The sequence below is a fragment of the Anoplopoma fimbria genome, chromosome 6, assembly GCF_027596085.1.
Source record: "Anoplopoma fimbria isolate UVic2021 breed Golden Eagle Sablefish chromosome 6, Afim_UVic_2022, whole genome shotgun sequence".
NCBI lineage: Eukaryota > Metazoa > Chordata > Actinopteri > Perciformes > Anoplopomatidae > Anoplopoma > Anoplopoma fimbria.
This window is the reverse complement of record NC_072454.1, coordinates 4,211,790-4,234,289: the sequence shown is the minus strand read 5'-3', so window position 1 is coordinate 4,234,289 and position 22,500 is coordinate 4,211,790. Positions and strand designations below refer to the sequence as shown.

At 37.6% G+C, this 22,500-nt stretch overlaps 3 protein-coding genes across 5 annotated transcripts in view; 1 reads left to right on the top strand and 2 right to left on the bottom strand.

Annotated features, from left to right (window-relative positions):
* Positions 1-4,305, top strand: part of supt3h (SPT3 homolog, SAGA and STAGA complex component) — an 8,899-nt gene extending 4,594 nt beyond the window's left edge. Inside the window, exons 3-12 of the mRNA XM_054600369.1 lie at positions 169-253; positions 954-1,040; positions 1,160-1,256; positions 1,384-1,550; positions 1,682-1,757; positions 2,365-2,477; positions 2,577-2,681; positions 2,779-2,904; positions 3,841-3,930; positions 4,196-4,305. Of these exons, the coding sequence (XP_054456344.1) occupies positions 169-253; positions 954-1,040; positions 1,160-1,256; positions 1,384-1,550; positions 1,682-1,757; positions 2,365-2,477; positions 2,577-2,681; positions 2,779-2,904; positions 3,841-3,930; positions 4,196-4,237 (988 nt within the window). The 3' untranslated portion in view covers positions 4,238-4,305. The remainder of the gene's footprint in view (positions 1-168; positions 254-953; positions 1,041-1,159; positions 1,257-1,383; positions 1,551-1,681; positions 1,758-2,364; positions 2,478-2,576; positions 2,682-2,778; positions 2,905-3,840; positions 3,931-4,195) is intronic.
* A 132-nt stretch (positions 4,306-4,437) lies between these two features.
* cdc5l (CDC5 cell division cycle 5-like (S. pombe)) lies at positions 4,438-14,649 on the bottom strand. Its single transcript, XM_054600167.1, has 18 exons — positions 14,422-14,649; positions 12,583-12,686; positions 12,133-12,294; positions 11,807-11,934; positions 11,439-11,538; positions 11,152-11,278; positions 10,961-11,052; positions 10,120-10,264; positions 9,843-10,034; positions 8,656-8,804; positions 8,316-8,487; positions 7,274-7,519; positions 6,890-7,141; positions 6,125-6,232; positions 5,915-6,004; positions 5,673-5,804; positions 5,330-5,410; positions 4,438-4,863 (listed from the first exon to the last, which is right to left on the bottom strand). The coding sequence occupies exons 1-18, from the start codon at positions 14,464-14,466 to the stop codon at positions 4,750-4,752; spliced, it is 2,439 nt and encodes an 812-aa protein (XP_054456142.1). The 5' UTR covers positions 14,467-14,649; the 3' UTR covers positions 4,438-4,749.
* Positions 14,650-17,382: 2,733 nt separating this feature from the next.
* napba (N-ethylmaleimide-sensitive factor attachment protein, beta a) overlaps positions 17,383-22,500 on the bottom strand; it is a 9,060-nt gene continuing 3,942 nt past the window's right edge. The window contains exons 3-10 of one of the 3 annotated variants that reach the window (XM_054600401.1): positions 22,247-22,363; positions 20,656-20,700; positions 20,445-20,524; positions 20,285-20,340; positions 19,489-19,584; positions 18,693-18,786; positions 18,435-18,503; positions 17,383-17,535 (exon numbers count right to left, since the gene is read on the bottom strand). In XM_054600401.1, the coding sequence (XP_054456376.1) occupies positions 17,383-17,535; positions 18,435-18,503; positions 18,693-18,786; positions 19,489-19,584; positions 20,285-20,340; positions 20,445-20,524; positions 20,656-20,700; positions 22,247-22,363 (710 nt within the window). Of the gene's footprint in view, positions 17,536-18,434; positions 18,504-18,692; positions 18,798-19,488; positions 19,585-20,284; positions 20,341-20,444; positions 20,525-20,655; positions 20,701-22,246; positions 22,364-22,500 lie in introns of all 3 variants that reach the window. The other 2 variants (XM_054600400.1, XM_054600402.1) reach the window with 2 other exon arrangements.

The following is a 22,500-nucleotide window of genomic DNA, read 5'->3' as shown; positions in this document are numbered from 1 at the left end:
AAACCATCAGAATTCAGATCAAATAAAATGTAAATGAGAGCAGAAAGCTGAAAATGCGTTCAATACCAGTTTGCAGTACCTGTAGTTTTTGGTGCTTGGTGCTCCAGACCCATTCCAGCATTCCACTTCCACATCACTGATCAATATTTTGTGTCTTTTGTGTGTCAGGTTTGCTCTGGGAGACGCTCGCAGGCCTCTGCACGAGACAGCCGCTCTGGTGGAGGACATCGTGCACACCCAGCTCATTACCATGGTAACATAAATACAGTACATTTGTACACAGACACAATGGTGGAAGAAGTATCCAGATGTTTGAATTCAGTAAAGGAGCAATGATACTAGAGTGTAAAAATACCGCTTTTATTTTGCAGCTCGTAATAGTGGAGCTAAGTTTATTTCTTTACATAATGATGACTAGATTTAGGATCCATAACATCTTATCTTAACCTGTGATAGTTCATCATACTGTTAAGAAGACTTTAAATTATTAATCTTTCAGACCAGGGTGGTTAATAGAAGAATAATTGAGCAATATTCACATCGGGGAATCGTAAGATTTATTTTTTTTAAGACTTTTTGACCTGTAGATGTTACAGTTTCTGAATTGAAGGTCTTTTTTTGAAGACTTGACAGCTTACATTTGACAGTTAATATCATTGTAATCTGCCCAAACTCAAAAATGTAATCAGTCAATTTCCTTTATGAACAACTCCTCTCACAGTCATACAGTGTTTGTCGTAGATCTTTCCAAAGTTTCTGCACTTTCAACAGATTTGAGAATTTTTTGCCACAGAAATGAAAGATCATGAAGAAAATCTCACAAAAATATCTTTACAATTTGAAAGACTAGAATCCAAAGTCAGAGGCATGAAAGCAGGTTGTCCTCTTATTTCTTAGTGTAATTTATGCTCCATGATGCAAATGTAACTGATGTGGTTTTGTTTATTTATCAGCTGCATCAGGCCTGCGAGGGGGCGTCTCATCGTGGTTCGAGGTTCATTTCAGCGGAGGACATCCTGTTCCTGATGAGGAGAGACAAGGTAAAACACTATAAGTACACATTGTTTTGATTGCTGCCATATAAGTATCAATTCTCCTCACCTTTCTTTTGCTGTTTTTCACTCTCTCTCTCTTCAACGCTTCAATGTCCCTTGACCAGAGGAAGGTGGCGAGGTTATTAAAATATCTCCAGTTTCGAGATTATAAATCCAAACTACTCAAAACTCTGGAGGATGAAGACATTCAGCAAGAAACGGGTATATGCACGCTCACACATACATGGCATGTTTTTAATTGAATCCATTGAAAATGCATGTTTGAGAACCAAATATCAGATTTATATGAACTGAGACTTAAAAAATGTTTTGTCATGTGTGTTTGCAGACCGGCCGGCTGGTGCTGCAGGCGGCGCTGCAGGCGGCGCTGCAGGCGTTCACCAGCGGAGGCAGCGATTGGCCCAGGACTTTCTGGTGTGGATGGATCAGACCGGAGAGCTCCTCTCATTGGCTGATCGGCAGGAAGTAGACCCCATCAAACAGGAACGGATGGAGGTCAGAGGTCATCCTTATGTCTTCACCATCTTTAATGTTCATGACACACTGGCAGTGTGTAAACAGTGCATTTAAAGTTTTAAGATTGATGATAATTAATTATTTATGTTTGTGTGTCTCTGTATCTTCAGCGTCTAGAGCGCCAGACTCGAACTATGGACCAGGGGCAGTACTCTGAGTTCTGTGAGAGTCGACAGCTCAGTTTTGGTGAGATTTGAATCAAGTTATTAAGTCACTCTCTAATAATCGCAATTTTGGGAAGTTGATAAAAACAAAGAGATACAGTTTGTAGAGCTTTAAATTCAGTCACTTTAATGATGCAGAAGGTTTGAATTGAGTGGTAACTAAATCAATCTTAAAAAACGCATTTTAAAAGGTGAGATCCTGTTCTACCAAATATAATGAATAAAAAAATCATTAGTTGCAAGTGCAGATCAATTAGGGATACAATCAAAAAACATATCAAGCAATGTTCTAATTAGCAGAACCAGGAGACAGGAGTACAAACAGGGTGTCAAAGAACTACTTTTTTTTTTATGGAAAAAACTAAATGTCAAACCTTTTTAAGAGCCGCATTTTTACACATCTGTTCATTATTTCTTGATCAACTTTTTTTTGTTTTGTAAAATGTCCCAGAAGTATAAATCATACTTGTTATCCAACCAACAGTCCGAAACACAAACATATACAGTTTTTAATAGTATGAAACAGAGAAAAGCAACCAATATTCACGTTGGTGAAAAATGGAATTGGAACTTTTTTACTTCCTAATTTAAGCAATTAAGCAAATGGGTGTGTGTGAATGTGTTTCCAGCTAAGAAGGCGTCAAAGTTTCGAGACTGGCTGGACTGCAGCAGTTTAGAGCTGAAACCCAACAGCATCTCCATGGAGATCCTGTCCTACCTGGCCTATGAGACTGTTGCCCAGGTAACACGTTGAATCGTGATATTGCACATATCCAGTTAATGGGTGTATATACATTATTAAGTGTGTGGTTAAAATATTTATGACATTCTCCTTCTCCAGATTGTGGATTTGTCTCTGTTGGTAAAGCAAGAAATGACTGCAAAAACAAATCCCATCAGTCATGTGATCTCTTCCAGCTACATCCAATACAACACTCATACTGAGGTACACACACACACACACACACTATTGTAATCATCTCACATTCAGTTGTTCTTAATTATAAAATATATAAAATCACATCTGTTTTCTATCTTTCCAGGTAAAGAAGGATCCAGACTCACCTGAAGCCACTCCCCCTTCTACTCCAGGCTCCTCCCACTCAAAGACCCTCCCACAGGGTAACGGCAGTCTCGACGGCAGGGCAAGACAGAGAAAACGCAAAAAGGTGTGTGTGTGTTGTCTTTTTTGTATTTTCTACATTGTAGATTAATACTGAACACATCAAAATTACGAGATAACATGAGGGATTATGTAGTAACCAAAACATCGTAATATGAAAACTAAATATGCATTATATTTTAGAGTCTTCAAAGAACCCAAACATTGATGATATATTTGCACAGGAATGTCCTTATCTTAACCCAATTTTTGTTTATCCTTTTTTATTTAATGTAGCGAAAAAAGTGATAGTATAGTATGTCACTAATGTCATAAAAACATCATAGTACACTATGTTCGAAATGTCGTAAAAAAGTCACATTATTGTGTGTCAAAAAATGTCATACTATAGTATGTTGAACAATATCCTAAAATAGCCGAGTATAGTTTGTTAGTTGAAAAAAGTCAAAGTATAAGTACTGAAAACAGTTGTAGTATAGCACATCAGAAAATTACATGTAAAAGTCGTATGATAAAATATCATAATCTCGTGAATAAAGTCAAACCACAATATGTCGAAAAAAATCATGAAAAAGTAATTGAATAATATGTAAATATTTTCATGAGAGAAGTCATAGTATAGTAAGTCAAAAAAGTAATCTGAAAAGTCATGTATTGTATGTCCAAAATATAATGAAAAAAGTCATAGTATAGTACGTCCAAAAATGTCATAGTATCGTGTTGTAAAAAGCCTTGAAAAAAGTAATCAAAAAGTTCTAGTATAGTATCATGAAAAAGTCAATTTATTTATTGTCAAAATGAAAAAGGTTAAGTATTTTGATACTTACTACTTAAATACTGACCTATTGAATCCAAACACATATCTGTATATTCATTTTAAATAAACCTTTTGTGTTTTAGTGTTGACTCCTCAGTCTGTTTAACATATCCAGACACGACCTTAGTTTACTATGTTGTACTAATACGCTCCTCTTTGTTCCAGAGCTGTCCGGCTCCAGTAGAACCTCCCAGTGGAGCCATCCAGCCCTGTCACATCAGAGAGGCCATTAGAAGATACAACTACAGACACACAGTATGTACAGTCACATGTTTTTTTGCAGAGATCCAATACTACCTTTTGTTTTTCCAGACTTTTTGGAGAGTATTTAAGAGGTTATTTTGTGCATAATGCAATATAAAGTTAACTGAAAGCTTATTAGATGCTTCAGCAATTTGATTAAGTAAAATTTAGCTCTATTTACCAGGACGTTTTCTTTGCGTTTCCCCAGTTATTTTCTATTTGACTGTTTTTAGTTTGTTGAATATCTTTTAAACTCATCCCTCTCTTTCTGTGTCAGAGTGCTTATTGGAGGAGTGGGATGGCCTTCCTCACCTGCTGAAGATGAAACCTTTTCTTAGAAGTACCTGCATGTATAATTCCATTTTTTTTTTGTTCTACTGTTGTAATAAAGACTTTTCAGAAAGCCTGGTTTGTATTTTTGAAAATGACAGAATTATTCACTGATAATATACCAGATTAGTACTTGTGTAAAATCTAATCCTATTCTAAAAATAAATAAAATACTTGATGCATTGTGGACACTTTTGGAAAAAAAAAACTTTATTGGTCACTAATACAGAAATACAACAGACTACTGAGCATGCTCAAAACTCAGCTTGTGACATCATAGCAACAAGGAGGCGGGGCTTAGCTCTGGAATTGACGCAAATATTGAAAAAAATAAAGACAGACGAATCAATACGACGACTCAGAGGGCGGAAGAGCGAGAAAATGTGTTTGCTTTTATCCGTGTCTGATTCTAAATGCTGCTGTTAGCTTGATATCAACGTTTCCATAATGAGTATTTAAGTGTGTGTGTGCAGCATGTATGAGTGTGTGTGTGTGTGTGTGTTAGTATTTCTGAGCGCTGTTGATCAGTGACTCCCTCTCCATCATCATCTCTCCGTATCTTTGCTGAAGTTCTCGCTCACGCTCCATCTGCCGCTCCACATCCTCCCGCAGAGCCTAGAACACAGAATGATGACATCAGTTGCTTGTCACACCAAAAAAAATGTCAATAAGGTCAGACATATATATATAGTCCTTACAATATCATGATATGTGATATCGTTAAAGGACTACTCAGCCTTCCACACATTTAATACTTACAATCAGAATGCGTTTTACTATAATGATTAATATGATTGTTCATTGTATCCCAAAACTGTTCGATATACAAGTTGTGGAAAAGTGTTCAGAATGCTTTTCTTGTCTGACCAATTTCAAAATAGATATCATTTAAAATAATAAAGAGAAAAACTGTCACATTGAAGATGGAATATACGGTTAAATCATTTAGCTTGATAAATAACCAAAATGATTAATCAATTATCAAACGTGACTAATACATTGCCTTATTGTTTCATACTATTGTAAGCTTTTTGTTGGAAACAGTAAATTCCATATAGTAATTGTGTGGTAAATGTTTTACCTCTTTCCTCCTTGGAATCGCAGTATCCTCTTGTTTCTTCAGCTGTTTGAAGGTCTGGAGCTCTGTGGCTGACTGCTCCACCTGGTGGACACCACGAGTATTACATCAATATTCCATTTATACATTACAGTGTTTTAGACGCCACTATAATCTAAAGTCTACGGGAGAACGGACTACAAAGTAGGTTGTTTTATCACATAGATATTTAATATTTGACTGATGCATCTTTCAGCCACATCTCCACTGATGACCTCTGTAAACTGGCAAATAAAACAAGACATGTCTGGAATAGAGAAAGAATAAATGAAAGGATGAAGTGGGACAGATTTTAAAGTTTTATTACCTGTTCCCAGAGTTCACTGTGCTGCTTCAGGAGCCCCAGGGCTCTGGACTGAAACCCTCCCAGCAGGATTTTCAGTTTCTTCTCCAGTTTCGCTGCTCTCCGGGCCTCTGCTGTCATGTGACCACGGTTCACCTGAGACAGATAGATGTGCAGCAGTGTTTTAAAGATGCATTAGAATTGGAAAAGTTCACAATTCAGGATCAAGGTCTGTTATTTTTACATGTGTCTGCGTGCTTTCTCACCTCTAGTTTTTTCTCCAGGCTTTCAATACGGTCTTTCTTGGACGCCAGGTTGGCTCTGGTGTACCTGTTCTGAGCGGGAAGATATAAAACCTGCAGAAAGAGAGAGGCAGAAAAGATTAATGAACAGCTACGGGAAGAAAGATTGTGATTTAATGTGATAAACGTAGCCAAAGGCAGTCTATATCTTTATGATGACAGAGGGAAGCTTACCTGTCCGTAGCATTCCTCCCACACCTGGCTGTAGGCCTCCATGCTGAGATCACCGTGGCCCATTCCTCCCTTCACCACCTCCATTTCTGCTGCCAGTACCGTCTTTGCCTGTTAATTAACACAACATGCATCATCACTAATAAGCACTTCTTATACACAGACTATTTACAACCATCACTGTCAATGTCTCTCACACAAACGCAAACATAAAAAGGTTTTTTAATGACCAAACCAAGGGGCAACCTGTGGGTCTTAAAAGAGAAGCCAATGTTGAAGTGCCGTACACTTGCATTCTCTCTCCTGTCCATCAGGGGGCGACTCCTCTGGTTGTATAGAAGTCTATGAGAAAATGACTCTACTTCTCTCTTGATTTATTCCCTCAGTAAACATTGTAAACATGAGTTTATGGTCTCAATCTCTAGTTTCAAGTCTTCTTCAATACAGCATGATGTTCATTTAGTAAATTACTATAATTAAAATAGAAGATAAAACAGGGCATGCTGTTGACTTAGTGCTTGCAGTTCCTGTTGCCTCCGGGCCTCACTCTTCCCCAGCTCCACCCCCTCATCCAAATATTGTCATTACAGGGTACAAAATGCCAAACTAGATGACTCAAAGCGACTGCCGACAGACCAATGGGTGACGCCACAGTGAATGTAAGAAGTGGACGTTGCCAGTCTATGGACCAGACTAGAACTGAAACAATCAATTCATTTGTCTGAGTCACTTCTGAAGTGAAAACAATGCTGGCGATGCGTACGCTACCTGCTCCATGTCCTCTGTGTTGACTGGCTTGTAGGAATGCGTTTCCAGGTACGCTATATGCGAAGCGTTGTTAGACGTGGAGGCGGGGCCTCTGGCTTTGCCGCGCTGCAGCTGACTGCCGGAGTTGGCTGACGGGTGGTGCAGGCAGTCGTGGTGCAGCATGGTGATCATTTCCTGTTTGATCAGCTCCTCGGCCAGCTGCAGGTCCAGGAGCTGCTCCATGGAGGCCGGGCGGAGGACGGACTCGTTCACCTGCAGAGACAGACGAGCTAATATCATCGTGCCGATACGAATAAAAGCACCGCGTTCCGTCTTTGTTCTCTTGGATTATTCCAACACATCAACAATTATAAAATCCATCCCAGCAGGAGGTGTGTGTGTTACCTCAGTGGGTCGGGGGAGGCTCCTCTGAACAGAAGTGTGTCGCAGCTTCAGCTCCTTCTCTCTCTCTGCATCCCGTATAGCTCGCTTGCGTGCTTCTATGTCCGCAGAGTCTTCTATGAATCCCGTCTCCGCCTCCGTTTCTTCAAGTTCCTTCTCTGCGTTTTCCGGAAGAACGATCTCAAAGTCGTTCTTGGGAACAGGAAGCGACAACAGGCCCTGCCTCAGCTGCTGCAGGCTTTCCCTTTGCTGTGTGAGAGGGGAGAGTGACAGCTGTTAATCAATTTTCTTATTTTAATTATTGTAAATCCCTTAAAAGAATAGCGCAGCATCGATGCAACGATAGACATGGCTCCACAAATAATTCAATAACTTTGGAACAGTTGATGATGGAGACAAGCTGTGAATTGTGAGTCTGTGTGTGTCATCACGGCGATACAGGGTCCTGTAGTGGAAACTGCTGTTTTGAATACTTTGCCAGTTTATATGTTCGTGGGAGGACTTTGTTTCAGCTATAGCATCATAACTGTGCAACATGCATTACAGGTGTGTAGCTCAGATTAAAAAAATAAGGTTGGCTTTGAAGATGGGTGTATTTGTACAAAGCTCAACACGGAGCTCCAAAACACCTCAATTTCTTTCAAGTTGCAAAAAAACCCTAAAATACCTGGTTGGCTATCTAAAGTTATTTAGTTTTTTTTTGTCAAATATGGTTACTTTACACCGCACCAGACAAAAGGGGAGGTTCCCTAAATCATATGATGTTAACACATGATACTAACTCAAAGAATAAGCTCAGAATTGGCAAAAACTGTGTCCAGGCGTTTTCTTATTAGCCTAAATTTTAAACAAACAGCACAACCAGAATGTGACAGTGAGGTATTTTAAGATAGTTTATTGTTTGTCAAAATATGTAATTTGACTGTATATTTGGAAAACTTTGCTACTCACAACAAACTGTTCGGCACCACAAAACTTGTCTTCCCAAAATAAATTCCATATATTCAGAGGTGAGTGTGAGTTGTGTATGGAAGCGTGTAATTACCACGTGTTTAGCGTAGGCAGGGTCAGCCAGTTGCTCCTCACTGTTAATATTCAGTTTGTCTCTCAGCGGAGTGCGGGCGGGGGTCAAACCTGGGGTCACTGGCCCACGCGGGGTCATCACTCCTCCGGCCTGAGGCGTCATGCCCTCCTGCCCTGAACTTTGTCCGGGGGTTCTGTTAGAGATCACCATGAATGTTAACGTTTACAGTACTGGCTGGTTTGTCGTGTATATGTACTGTGTGTGTGTGTGTGTGTGTGTGTGTGTGTGTGTGTGTGTGTGTGTGTGTGTGTGTGTGTGTGTGTGTGTGTGTGAGACAGTACAGAGGTGATAGCACTGGTACCTGAACGGTGTAGTGAGAACGGTGTTGGGAGTCTGTATCTGCTGCCGCTGAGGCGTCACTCCGCTGAAGTCGCTCTCGTGCAGCGGCGTGTTGAGGCCTCCCTTCAGAGGGGTGTCGATGTTGGTCAGAGCCATCAGGTTCTGGGCTTCCTATAAACACAGACAGACACAGATAGTTAATATTAAAACACAGAGAGAGCTCCTTTATAACCAAAGATGTGTGTTTTAACTGTGAATGATGGAGGAGGACTTAAGCTCATGCTATTTGTTTGTAAAAAAAAAAAAAGAAAAAAAAGAAAGAAAATTAAAGTTGTGATCTTAACTATAATGATTTTTTTTTTTTTAATGTATGTTAATTTCCATTGGTGGTGTAACCGTCCTCAAACAGAGATCGCAAAAATAACATTTCTGTTCAGCATTTTTTTTTTTACTATTATTGACATTAGAATTCAATTTGCAATTCAAGATGTTGAAATGATCACACCTTCAGCTCTCTGCATGTGATGTAGTTAAGGTCACATCAATCAAATTTCTAAAAAGAGTGAAAACATTTTATTCAAAATATTAAAAAAATATATTTCAACAGAAATATCAGGCTCCTTTTTCTGACTGTCTGTGCTTGGTTTGAAAATATAACAGCATGTTCTGTTTTAAATTATTATCTTATCAATATTATCTTTTGTTAAACATCATAATACAAAATCATAACCATAACATTAACTACACTAATGGAAGTTTAAGTGAGCACTCATATGTCGGATCCATGGAAGACAGAGACATGCTGCTTCACCAGAAACGCACCCTAAGGCGCGGTCTCTAAAGATCGGTTTTTACAACATGTCAGTTCTGACAGTAAAGTCAAATTTTCCTTATTGACAAACCAGCCCTCGATAATCTCTTCAACGTCATGATACGATCCGATCCCCAATCAGCACAAGCCAATTTTTTATTGCTGTATTTATGCCACCAACATTGATTGCAGACATCAATAAAAACATAAAACTTGTTATAAAAGTGGCTGAAGTTAAATTATAAACAGGTCAAAGTCTTATGATGGAGCATCACATTTACATGACGGACATGTGTGTCATTATGTTTGCATTTTGCCAATAAATAAAAAATGTTTTGTCTCTTCTAAGTGTCCACTTGTTCAGTGTGTGTGTGTGTGTGTGTGTGTGTGTCTGTTACCTGCAGTATCCTGTCCTGGACAGTGGGGGTGCGTGGGGTGCGTAGCCCCGCATTCATGGCGTTGGTGACGCTGTACTCTGACAGGAGGGCGGAGGAGGCAGAGTTACCGCTCTCGCTCTCCTCTGCAGCTTGACGGGCGACCTCACTGGCCACACCCAATTTGACGACTTCCTCCAGCTCAACATCACTGATCTATAAAGAACGTTAGAATAAACATAAATAATGGCGACAGATTCATGTGGCATTATATTTAAAGCAGCACGGGTGTAGTGGTTACCTGTGGTGTTGGTAAAACCAGCTTGGAGCGTTTCTTGGTGAACTCAGCCACTCCGCTGGTCTGCAGGATGGCAGAGGGCAGATCGCTCTCTTTCTTCTTCTTGATCTTCTGTTTATCTTTCTTTCTGTCCCTCTCCTCTTGCTCACTGTCAACAAACACACAAAATAGATTATGAATAAAACCATGATGTCATTGGGTGTGTGTCCTTATGAAGTAGAATGTGCATAAATCACGGATCAATAACTTTAACTTTGTGTATATGATACTGAGCATTGCTAATGTGACGAGGGCTGTGCAGAATAGTTCAAAGCTTCATTCATGACGTTGACATTCTGTTTAAACGCAGTTTGCATTTCTAATACCTCCAGAGCGTTGTCCAAAAGTCTGAATTTACCGAACATGACGGACGTAATTATTTCATCTAACAAAATATTCTGCTTAAATCCATATATGATGGTGTTTAGTCTTTCAAAAGGATCATTTTTACTATGGTCAAAGCACTCTTTGCTCTTGGGCTTGCTGCACACAAAGAGATGCACATGCCTGTATTAACAGGGTGGTATAGCAGCAATCTAACAGCACCATCTATTTTATTTATATACCCACAATAACAAAAACATCTAATTAAATTAGCTGGATGGCATCATAAAATATGTTCAAGGACATTTCTATTTACATGAAACAATAGAAGCTTTGAATGTTTACATTCTGTACAGTCGTAAACGTGTTTTTTCTGGGCTGTGGTTTGTGCTATTGTACTTTTTGTAATAGTGGAAGTATTGTGTGTGTTCCGATGTTTTCATAAATGTTTGTATTTAATAAAGTATGAAATGTTACTGACTTGCGTAGTTCTCCTTCCAAGTGCTGCTGTCTGAGTCGTTTGAAGTTTGGCTCCAGAGCGTTGTACTGCTCCATGCTGGTGTCGTAGAAACCCTTAAAGTGAACAAAATTAAATAATTATTAGAATTCTGATATCAAGCTGAGCCCATATGCTGTGCTGGATGACAGACAAAAAGAAGTGATGGTTGTTACCTGCGCAGGTTTCTTTTGGAAGGGGATTTCAGCGTTGTAGTCTACTCCTCTCTTCTTCTTCCTCTTCTTCTGAACATCGATTCCAGCTGCTCTCAGCTCTCTGCGCTTCTGCAGAGCAGCCAAACGTCTGCACCAGAGAGAGAGGGGGGCACTCAATTATGTATGCAACTTTGTAGGTTTCTTAAAGCTTAAAGAAACATCAAGCATGACATTTTGTATATAAAATTTCAGTGAATAAAGCAATAATAACCCCGTATTGGTAAAAACTGTGTGTTTGTGTATCTAACCTGGCTTCCTCCAGCTGTTTCTCTCGGGCCTTCCTCTTGGCTTTCTTGCCCTGGGTGTTGGCCAGTCGAGCCCTGGCCTCTGACAGCATCTCCAGCTCATCTGCAGATAGTGAGACCGATCAGTATCAATTTATTTTGTTCAGAAACATATGATTAGCTGAAACTAGCTTAATTAGCTGGATACTAAATTATTCTTAAGAGTAAATGGATCTATAGCAATTACAACCAGAAATGTAAAAGACATCGGTGGAAGCCCCATAAGTTGATATTCTTATGGACTAAATAGATTCTGTACCCTTGGATGGAATCAATTCAAACAAAAGCTTCTGTAAAAAGTTAGTTCTTAATGTTTCAAGATGTTTCCAAACCTTCGTCCATGTCCACAGGGTCGGGTCTGGCTGGTTTAGTTTCAGGATTGGGGTCGATCTCTCCTGGTTTGAGCTTCCTGGGGTCATCTCCCACTTCTTCCTCATTATCTCTTTGGGCCGCCTTGTCTCTAAACACAGAAATATACACATCATTTGTGATTAAACAGCATTTAATATACTTAATTGAAGAGCTTCAGAAGTTGTATTGCAAAGAATCCCACAATCAAGGTCATTAGTCTGGGAGAACATTCTTGTAACTTACAATATCATCATAAAAAAAGTATTTGTAGTGTCTAAATGTGTTTAAAGAAATATAAAAATCGTACAGCAGGTATTCGTAGTGCTCCAGGCACTGGGCAGCAGTGCGTCCTATGATGGGAGCGATGGTCCTCCACTGAGTGGGCATCAGCTTGGCCAAATGGAGCAGCTTCTCCTCCTCTTCTCTGGACCATTCTGTTTTCTTGATGCTGGGGTCCAACCACTCGTACCTGCAGACGCACACAAAACCAAGGTGAAGAACCGCTATTTAAACAGGAAATCAAAGATCTCTTTTACATGGTAGACTTCAGCTGAGCAGAGGACACAAGTACAGAGAGAAGACGCACAAAACAAATAGCCAATTACAACAACAACAACAACAAAAAACATTCACAAACACATCTGGGGTATTCTCAAGTGTAACTGTAAATAAATAACTGTACTTCTACCATTCCTGCTTAGAGCTTGAAAGCAGAATGAAGGTAATGCCATCACATCGTCGTTGCATCGAGACTCACCATCTGGCTTTACACTGTTTGGCAGACTTGCGATGCAGCAGGGAAGCGATACGAGACCACTGGTTTTTCCCATATTTCATCACCGCCGCCTTGAGGATCTCATCCTGGATAAATAAACAGAAAAGAGACGAACACAAATTAGTAAATATTAACATGCCAAGTTTTTGATCCAATCAATCAAACTTAATGTTTATAAAACACCAATGATCAACACTGATGAGGGTGAAGCCCCACACTCTCCCCTAAAAGACTGAAGCTGCCCATCTTTCGGCGCAGGCTGAAAACTCACCTCTTCAAGAAGTACTACCCTGAGCCTTCCTCGTAGCACTTATTGCATTCGTACTAGTTGTTGCACTTATTGTATTCATATTCGTTTACTGCACTTATCCTATTCGTAGTAGTTTGTAGCACTTATTGTATTCGTATTAGTCTGTTGCAATTATTGTTTTCGTAGTAATTTGCCTCTGCACTATACTTTTGCTCTGGTTTATGCTTTAAGATGCTTGTTTAAGAAAGGAGATGCACTTATGACTTCTGGTGACTAGTAGTTCTCTTGAATACCTATGTTGAATACACTTATTGTAAGTCGCTTTGGATAAAAGCGTCTGCTAAATGACTGTAATGTAATGTAATGAAGCTGTTTTATAGTAAACCTCACAGATTCAACATCTATGCATCAAGACCAAGACAGTCAGCATCACAATAAACAATGCTGCACTCACACAATAAGAAAAATGTAAAGCACTTTCAATGAATACAAAGAAAGAACACAATATGCATCATTTATACATCAACATAAGGGACCAATCAATCAAAAATCATACTAAACCCAGATGCACCTGCCCCTTGAGGCATTTAAATTCTTCAAATGCATTCAGAGATCAAAGGTCCTTTTGCAGAACCAGATGCACAGATTTCTGCAGTCCTGACACCATGTCTCAGTTAACACAGTCATGCATATTGTTGATGAGTATTTCACAGTTTTCTTTGACTGATTATCTTCATATTTGTTGCTCTAAACTTCAGTAACAGTGACATTACCCCCTGGGATTAGTACAGTCATGCATATATATATATATATATATATATATATATAAAATATAAAATGTAGTGGAAAAGGTATTCTCCAAAATAAAACATAATATATAAAATACTGGAAAAATGTTAGTTAGATATACCTTGCAAATGTCATCAGTGTAAAATATGTAAAAACTGATTGTAAGTCGCTATATAAAATAATAAAATAAACAAATATAAAAAATAGAAAATAAAATATAAAATAAAATATAAAATAAAAAAATAATATATAAATAAAAATATATAAAATATAGAAAAAATAATATATAAAATGTAAAATATGAAATATAAAATATAAAATAAAACTAAAATAAAATAAAACATATATAAAAATAGAAAAAAATATATATAAAATGTAAAATATAAAATAAACATAAAATAAAATAGAAAAAATAATATATAAAATGTAAAATATGAAATATAAAATAAAACACAATATATAAAATAGAAAAAATAATATATAAAATGTAAAATATGAAATATAAAATATATAATACAAATCCAGCTATCACACTCACTCAGCTGCACAAACATCCTGCACAGCTGCTGCTGTCATGTCTGCAGGACTTTGTCATGTTTTCTGATTAAACATGTTAATTTATGCAACTGAATGCATTCTGCACTGATAAATGATCTATGTGGACGTGGTTTGCATGAACACAGAGAACCCAAACTTCCCAGGCTAAGTGAGCAGCTAGCTCCATGCTAACAGCAGAGGTTAGCTTCATGCTAACGCAGCTAGCTAGCCGTGTAAACACGCACCTCGGTGTTGCGCCACACGCCTCCTTTAATCATGATTCGCGGCATCTTGTAGCTTCTTCTTCTTCTTCCTCCTTCAGAGAAACGTTCGTAGGAGACGTTCAACCAGCTGTGGAGAGAAGTGGCGTCAACGATTCACCCGAAAACTGAATCCAGAGAGAGAGAGAGACAGAGAGAGAGAGAGGGAGCACACCGTGGAGCAACCCGGAAGCGTTCCACTTCCTCTTTAGTGTTTGTTGGCGGTGGAAGGAAAAGCGGAGAGGTGCGCTGGCGCCACCTAGTGGACAGGAGTGGTGAGCAGAATATAAAATGTAAAATATGAAATATGAAATATGAAATATAAAATAAAATGTAAAATGTAAAATGTAAAATGTAAAATATGAAATATAAATTATGAAATATAAAATATAAAATGTAAAATGTAAAATGTAAAATGTAAAATATAAAATGTAAAATATGAAATATGAAATATAAATTTGAAATATAAAATATAAAATATAAATTTTGATGAAATATAAATTATGAAATATAAAATGTAAAATGAAATATAAAACATGAAATATAAATTATGAAATATAAAATATAAAATTATGAAATATAAAATATGAAATATGAAATATAAAATAAAATAAAAATAAAACATAATATATAAAATATATAAAATAGAAAAAATAATATATAAAATGTAAAATATAAAATATAAAATATAAAATATAAAATATAAAATATACAATATAAAATATAAAATATAAAATATGAAATATGAAATATAAAACATAAAATATAAAATATAAAATATAAAATATAAAATATAAATAATTGTTGCGGAATTAAACGGGTCCTTTGAAATGTTTTGTGGGTATTGTTGTACAATTCATTTTAATATGTAGAATATCACATCTTGAAAATAAGAAATAAGTGCAAAATTCATAGGCATACGTTGAATCTAACATGTCACTTTTAAGCAATAATACTGGCGTATTTCACTTCAAGTGTCGTATTATTTTAACAATTGCTGTGTCAAACTCTATCCCAACAAACCTAATACCAACCAGATACCTCTCCAATGTCTATAGGCCTCACCCTTGTTGTCAAGATTATTTTCTTAAATACAATGCAAATATACAAACCAGAGTGAATTACAAAATATTCAACAATTTCGTGGCGACAAGGCCAATAAAATCAAATGGGTAGTTAAAACACAATCATGATAATTATAAGAAATAGTCCAACTTACATAGCCAATAGTTTAGTAATGTCATATATTACTGATCATGCTGCTTTAGGATACTTGGAATGATATGCAGAGCTTATTTATGATATTTCTTCATATAGTTTATGTCACTAGTCTACTGTAGCTATTATTCAATAACACTCAGTATGGCCCCTCTATTATTTTTGTTTAACTTAATTTGTTTAATGCAATAGCAACCCTTCTGTAGTTGTGGGATTTGCCTGCTCTTGCCAATAATAAAATGCTTAGACCTATAAAAACAAACGCTGAGTCTGCAGGACTTAATTCCACCTAAAGACTCCACCTGCCACTTACAAGAACTCCATACCTAAGCAATCCCATCATTTTAATTACCATGATGTTGCAGTTCAGAATAGCTTTTTAGCCTCTTTGCCAAAAGTTTCTTGGCAGAGATAAGGTAAAGTAGTCCCAAACTCCTCATCTATACAACCTACAACCCCCTTAAATGGTATATACTAAGCCCAGGGAATAAATCATTTTAAAGGATAAAACAAATTCTTAAGTTTTTTGGTTTTTTTTAACTAAAATCAAGTATTGATTGAACTGATGTTGTATTTTGGGAACAGTCATTGCTGCATGATGACATCATGGCCTTCTAGTTGTGCATTAATCAAAGCGAACTCAGTGACCTTGGCTTTACAACCAGTCATTGCTTTAAGAACCTATATATACATATATATATATATATATAAATATATATTCAAACTAAATGTCTGGAAAATACACCAAAAAGCAGTCAGATATCTGGAGCGATGATGTTTTTATTTCAACTCGGTTTCTGAGGTACATATTTACTGATTGCACACAAATGATACCAGCCTACATGTATGTTCTTCACACGTTAGCACGACACGGAGAACACTTACATCAACATGACAACAGACATGCACAAACGAGGCGGTGACAAAGGGGGGGGGGGGGGGGTTTAGCACTGGTAGCTAACTGCACCAACCGTTGGCCAGAACACAAAGAACCAACCAATCACAATGGGTGATATATCACTCTGACTTTGAGGGCAGGGGGGAGAGAGAGAGGACGAGGGGAGACGGAGGAGGAGGAAGTGAAGGAGGATGAAAGACGGGAGGGGAGGAGCTAATACCTAAAATATTAAGACAAATCGTAACACTGAGTACCATAGTAAACATAAAATAATATTTTCAGTATTGTCAATAAATATCTCTTAAATAAATTTGTTATCCCTTTTTTAAAATAACATATATCCTTAAATCTGACGTGAGCAGCACGCTTCCCCATCAAGTAGTATATAATTTACTTTAATGCAGTGGACACACACACACACTCACTCACACTCACACACACACACTCACTCTCTCTCTCTCTCTCTCTCTCTCTCTCACACACACACCTTTTATTTCTTTCTCTTTAAGTACAATTCGGTCCAGTGTCACGGGAACAATACTGAAGGAGCAGGGACATTTAAAGGTGGTTTTAAAGGTGATGTTTAGCTAGTTGGGGGTCACATGCAGACAGATATGTACAGCTGTAAACTCCCTCAGTCCCTCCCTCCCTCCCCCCTTTCATCTGTCTCCCTTCTTTTTGACCTTTCTTCCACCAGAACACATCTCAACACTTCTCTGTTTCTTTCATTTCATAACAACCCCTCTCCCTGATCTTTCTTACTTATTAACCACCCCCTCTACCCTTGTCTCCCGCCCCCCCTCCCTTTTCTTCCCTATCTCTAAACTTGTCTATTTCAGGTCCCCAGCGTCTCCCTGGATGGTCTTTTTGATGCGGAGCAGCATCGTGGTCAACCACTGGTCCAGACGAGACACAGAGTCGAAGTCCTTGACGGCCTCCGTGAACGCCTCGCTGTTCTGCTCCTCGTGGGCATCGAGCAGTTTCTGTAGCAACAAAACACAATGTTTTAATAAAAGGGCTGGACGATAATCAAATATGATGATTTATCGTCTTTCACTAGAATTGTATTGTGATGAAATCATGAAAACAGATGTTGTGATACGCATTTACATAATTTAAATGATAATAACGATCACAAACTAACCTAAATTTCTCAGAAAATCTGATGGGAAATATTATGAGGGAATATCATTTGTAGTTTGCATTTTTGTTTTTACATTACCACTGAGTTTGATGCAATACAATTAACAAAAGTATATATGGAAATATCATTTTGTTTCTCTAAATTACACTTGAAACTATTTATGTTAATTTTGCACTAAAGTTCTTATTTAAATTAGATGTATTTACTTCACACAAGAGTATAATGTGGTTATTTCCTACAGACTATTTATTTACTGAATTAACAGAAAACATATTGTTATCCAGATATGAAATTACCTTTATATGAATAGAACATTTTTACCATATCACCCAGACATATTTACAAACACCGAGTGATAGTGAGCGTTAGTTACGAACACGACACAGAATTTTAAACCCTCGTGGAATCGAGCATATGGTCTTATTTCTGATAGTCACCTCAACCTCCCATTTACCTGCTTTTTGTAAGACCAGTTGTGAATATAACTGATAATTAAAACTGTTATGATCATGGGCTGTTGATAACAGAAGCAAACATGAGCTTTTAATAAAATATTTACGCACAAAAGGTTCTGTGGAAAAAACTGAATTTCAAGACATAATAAACAGTCTTTTTGAATATCTTGCTAATCAAACTCATATTTAAGCATATTGAAGTTATACTTTGAGCTGCTGAGCATTTAGAATACTTTTATGAAAGAACATAAATGATGAGATAGAGAAAAAAAAGGAAATTTACCTTTAAGAGTTTCAACTCTCTGGAGTCTGAGTAGGCTGGAAACATCTCCTCATACTTCTCTATGGCCAACTGCAACACACACATATGAATGTATTTGAGTAAACTCACTAGGCATCAGCATGTCAGCATGTGTGTGTGTGTGTGTGTGTGTGTGTGTGTGTGTGTGTGTGTGTGTGTGTGTGTGTGTGTGTGTGTGTGTGTGTGTGTGTGTGTGTGTGTGTGTGTGTGTGTGTGTAGTGTGGGCACAGGTGTGTTTACCTTGGCGTTCAGTTCGTCCACTATGAAATGACACAGTGACGCCTTGAAGAAATACTCTTTAGCGTTGTACTTCAGCAGAGGATTGTCCATGGTGCTCATAGCAACCTGAAACACACAAACACGCAGAAACAAACTGACAGCTTGTGATCAGAAAGGATGTTCAAAATAATCACATGTATTAGTTTTACTGTTTGAATTTTTGTTTTATGTGTGGTTTTACTTCTGGTTTATAGTTGCTGTGCTTTTAGCTGCTGTACTACAGTTTGAAAGCAGAGATTTTACAAGAAATCTGACCCGGTGGCACCGATTACAAGCATGAAGTATAACTATATAGAAAAAGCCAATCTTCTCCCTGATGGTCTCGTTTACTGATGTTGGTCATATAGAGGCATCAGAAATAAATTGTTGCTGTTACATAAGCAGGTGAAAGTTCCTCACTGTAACTTTAACTCTCCTATTACACCTCCCAATACAATGAGATCAAATTAAACTACATCACAAACTAAAGTCCCTGACAGAAAAATAATTAAAAAAAACATTTTATATTTTACAAATGTGAACGTCATCTAAGGGATAATATCTTTATTCACATTTTTTTGTTGCATATGTGGAGCCATTTCTTTTATTTTCAGTTTCTGTTTTGTGTTTTCCTAGTTCATTGAAACTGCGTGTTATTAAAATTGATGTTTGTTTGTTTGTCATCGTTTTTGTGTGGACCTCAGGAGGAATAGCAACCACTTTGTGGAAGCGAATGAAGATCCAAACATGTGTGCTAATCACTTTATAATCACTGTACTCAGCTGTTACCTGCTCATAGATTTCAATAGCTTTCTGGTACTGCTCCAGCTGAGCGCTGTAGTGTCCGACCTTCAGGAGACATTTGTTGGCTGAACTGAAAAACACAAGACAGCAAAGGAACCAACGAGTTAACGGCTAATATTCTTTACACCATTGTTCTCACCGCCTTTAAGGATAAAAGAGGGATATTTTTTCCGGGTTGAGCTTTTGTAGTAGAGTCTCATTTAGATGATGGATGGTGTTTTAGGCTGTGCTGTAATAGATCTATGGGAGTAGGAGTCAGCATCATTTAACGACGACCTCATCTTATTGTTACAGGGCGGCTGCTGATGATATGACTCACTGCACCAGGATCTACAATATCTAGTGCACTCTCTCTGTTACATTTCCCTGCAGGAAAAGTTAGCTTCACAGTGATGAGATATACATTTACATACATGCATGATTATAGTTTGTCATGTTTAGGAATACAACTAATATATTTTCATTATCAATCAAATCGCCAGTTATTTCCGTTATTTTTTAAAGGATTTAGAAAACTTCAGGAGATGAAAGATGAACAACACTATTTACAAGAGTCCAAATAGACATTATCAAATATTTTCTTTTTTTCTGACTTACATTCCAAAATCAAAAGATATCCACAGTATTGTAATGTAAGAAAAGGAAGAGCGGTAAATTCAAATCAAAAAATGGACTAAAATGATTAATAGATTATGAAAAAACCTGCAGAGTGATATTCTGTTGTCAGACTGATTGATTCATCGACTAATCCAGTTTCAGCACATGTATACCTGTTAGATTCTTCTCCCTTGTAGTAGTCTGCGGCCTGCTCATAGTGGGCAATGGCCTGAAAACAGAACAAAAACACAAAACACACAAATCAGCACAGAAGATCAAAATTTACATTCAACAAAAACATGAATGAAAAACCATAAAAGACTTCTCAAATACCTTTTCAATATCAACCAGCTCAGCTTCGTAAATCTCTGCTATAGTGATGTGATGTTTGGCTGCGATGGTGAACCGAACCAACACACACGCAACCAACACACACACACACACACACACACACACACACACACACACACACACATTATCATGACTCAAAGATAAGAGCGGTTGTCATGGAGACAGTTGTCTACGGTTGAGGCGGTGCTCACCATGTCGGTGTAGATGTCAATGGCCTGATTTAGACAGTTGATGGCCTCTGAAAGGAGACGGATAAGAGAGACAGGAGGGATGTTATTAATACAGAGAAAACTGAAAAGACTCCGCTCAGACAAATTAAAACACTTTCCAGTTTCCTCCCCCTGTGACTACTAACCTGCTAACCCATAGTGTGTTATTAAGCTCATCACAAGGAGGCTGCTGCAGAATAACCCAGATATGAAATGTTCCTAGAGGACCCAGTTTAATCCTCCAACAATACGAGCTCAGGGTCCCGACTCTGACTGTGATACTGAGGCTAACCTGCATCAGGTGGTACAAGCACGGTGTAGAAATACTCTCTTAAAGTAAACGTCCTGCTTTCAACATGTTTTAGCATCAAAATTAACCTGAAATACTAAAAATAAAAGTATCCATAATGCAGAATGGATTGTTTCAGAATGATATATAATACTGTTTATAGTTGGTCTTTTATCACTTTAATGTTGCAGCTGGTAAAGGTGTTGTTCATTTTAAGTACTTTATATACTTTTGTGTAGCTTGTGATATTATTACCCCCAGGGATCAATAGAGTCTCATCTTAACTATTAATAATAATACATCATCATTTATTTGTTATATTTTGTATTATCAAAATCTGAAAAAGTAACTAAAATTATCAAATAAATGTAGGGGAATAAAAATAACAATATTTGCCTTTAAATTGTAGTGGAATTGAACAAAAACGTATGACAAAAAGAAAATACTCAAATACAAGTACCATTAAATTGTACTGAAGTGCAGTACTTATGTATATTAGTAAATGTACTTTTACTAGTTTCCATCACTGCTAAACACTTTAATATAATGTCCATGTTTAGACTGTAGAGAAAAGTGGACCTAGCCACGATTAAACCACTAAATTAATGTTTTAAGGCTGTGATTTGGGTCTAGAAAGTAACCAATAAAACACATATTTGTGTTCAGAGTACAACAGGCAGAGACTTAAGTTGATCAGGAAAACTTGTTCATCTCTTCAGTAAGTAAGTCCGAAATGCAGATATATCAGAAGAGCAATATGACAATATCATCAAAAACTACAGCAAACATAAAGAGGGATTTCTGCCAGCACACAAATATGTTTTCTTCTCTGCATACAGGAAGAAAGATGAATAGAGAGACAAGGAAACACGATGGTAAAACAATAGTTTTAATTACTGTTGTTTCTCCTGCTCATATCTGAGATGTAATTCCACTTGTTTTATAAAATAATCTTAATGGGAACAACTAATCCGACTGAAAAAATCCCAAAACAACTCATAAACACATTATGTAAGCTAGCAGCTGATATGAATCTGTGATTTGATCTCACACAGTTCAACTAGGTCTGATCTTAAATGGTTTATATAAAGATTAATGCCTCATGTTTCTTTTATTAAATAACAAAAGAACATCTTAGATTAGGTACTGGATAATTTAATTAGCTGTGTTTGTGTGTGTGTGTGTGTGTGTGTGTGTGTGTGTGTGTGTGTGTGTGTGTGTGTGTGTGTGTGTGTGTGTGTGTGTGTGTGTGTGTGTGTGTGTGTGTATAAAACAGCGGCGCTCACCTTGTGGGTCGGCCTTCTTGTAGGCGTTGCCGGCGTCGACAAAGCTGGTGGCGGAGTCCAGTTTGTTCTGCAGCTGCATGTGGAGCCGAGCGGCCTGACAGAACGCATTCCCTGCAGCTAGACACACACACACACACACACACACACACACACACACACACACACACACACACACACACACACACACACACACACACACACACACACACACACACACTTAGTCTCTAGTTGCACAAAACCTGCCTTTGACCAAA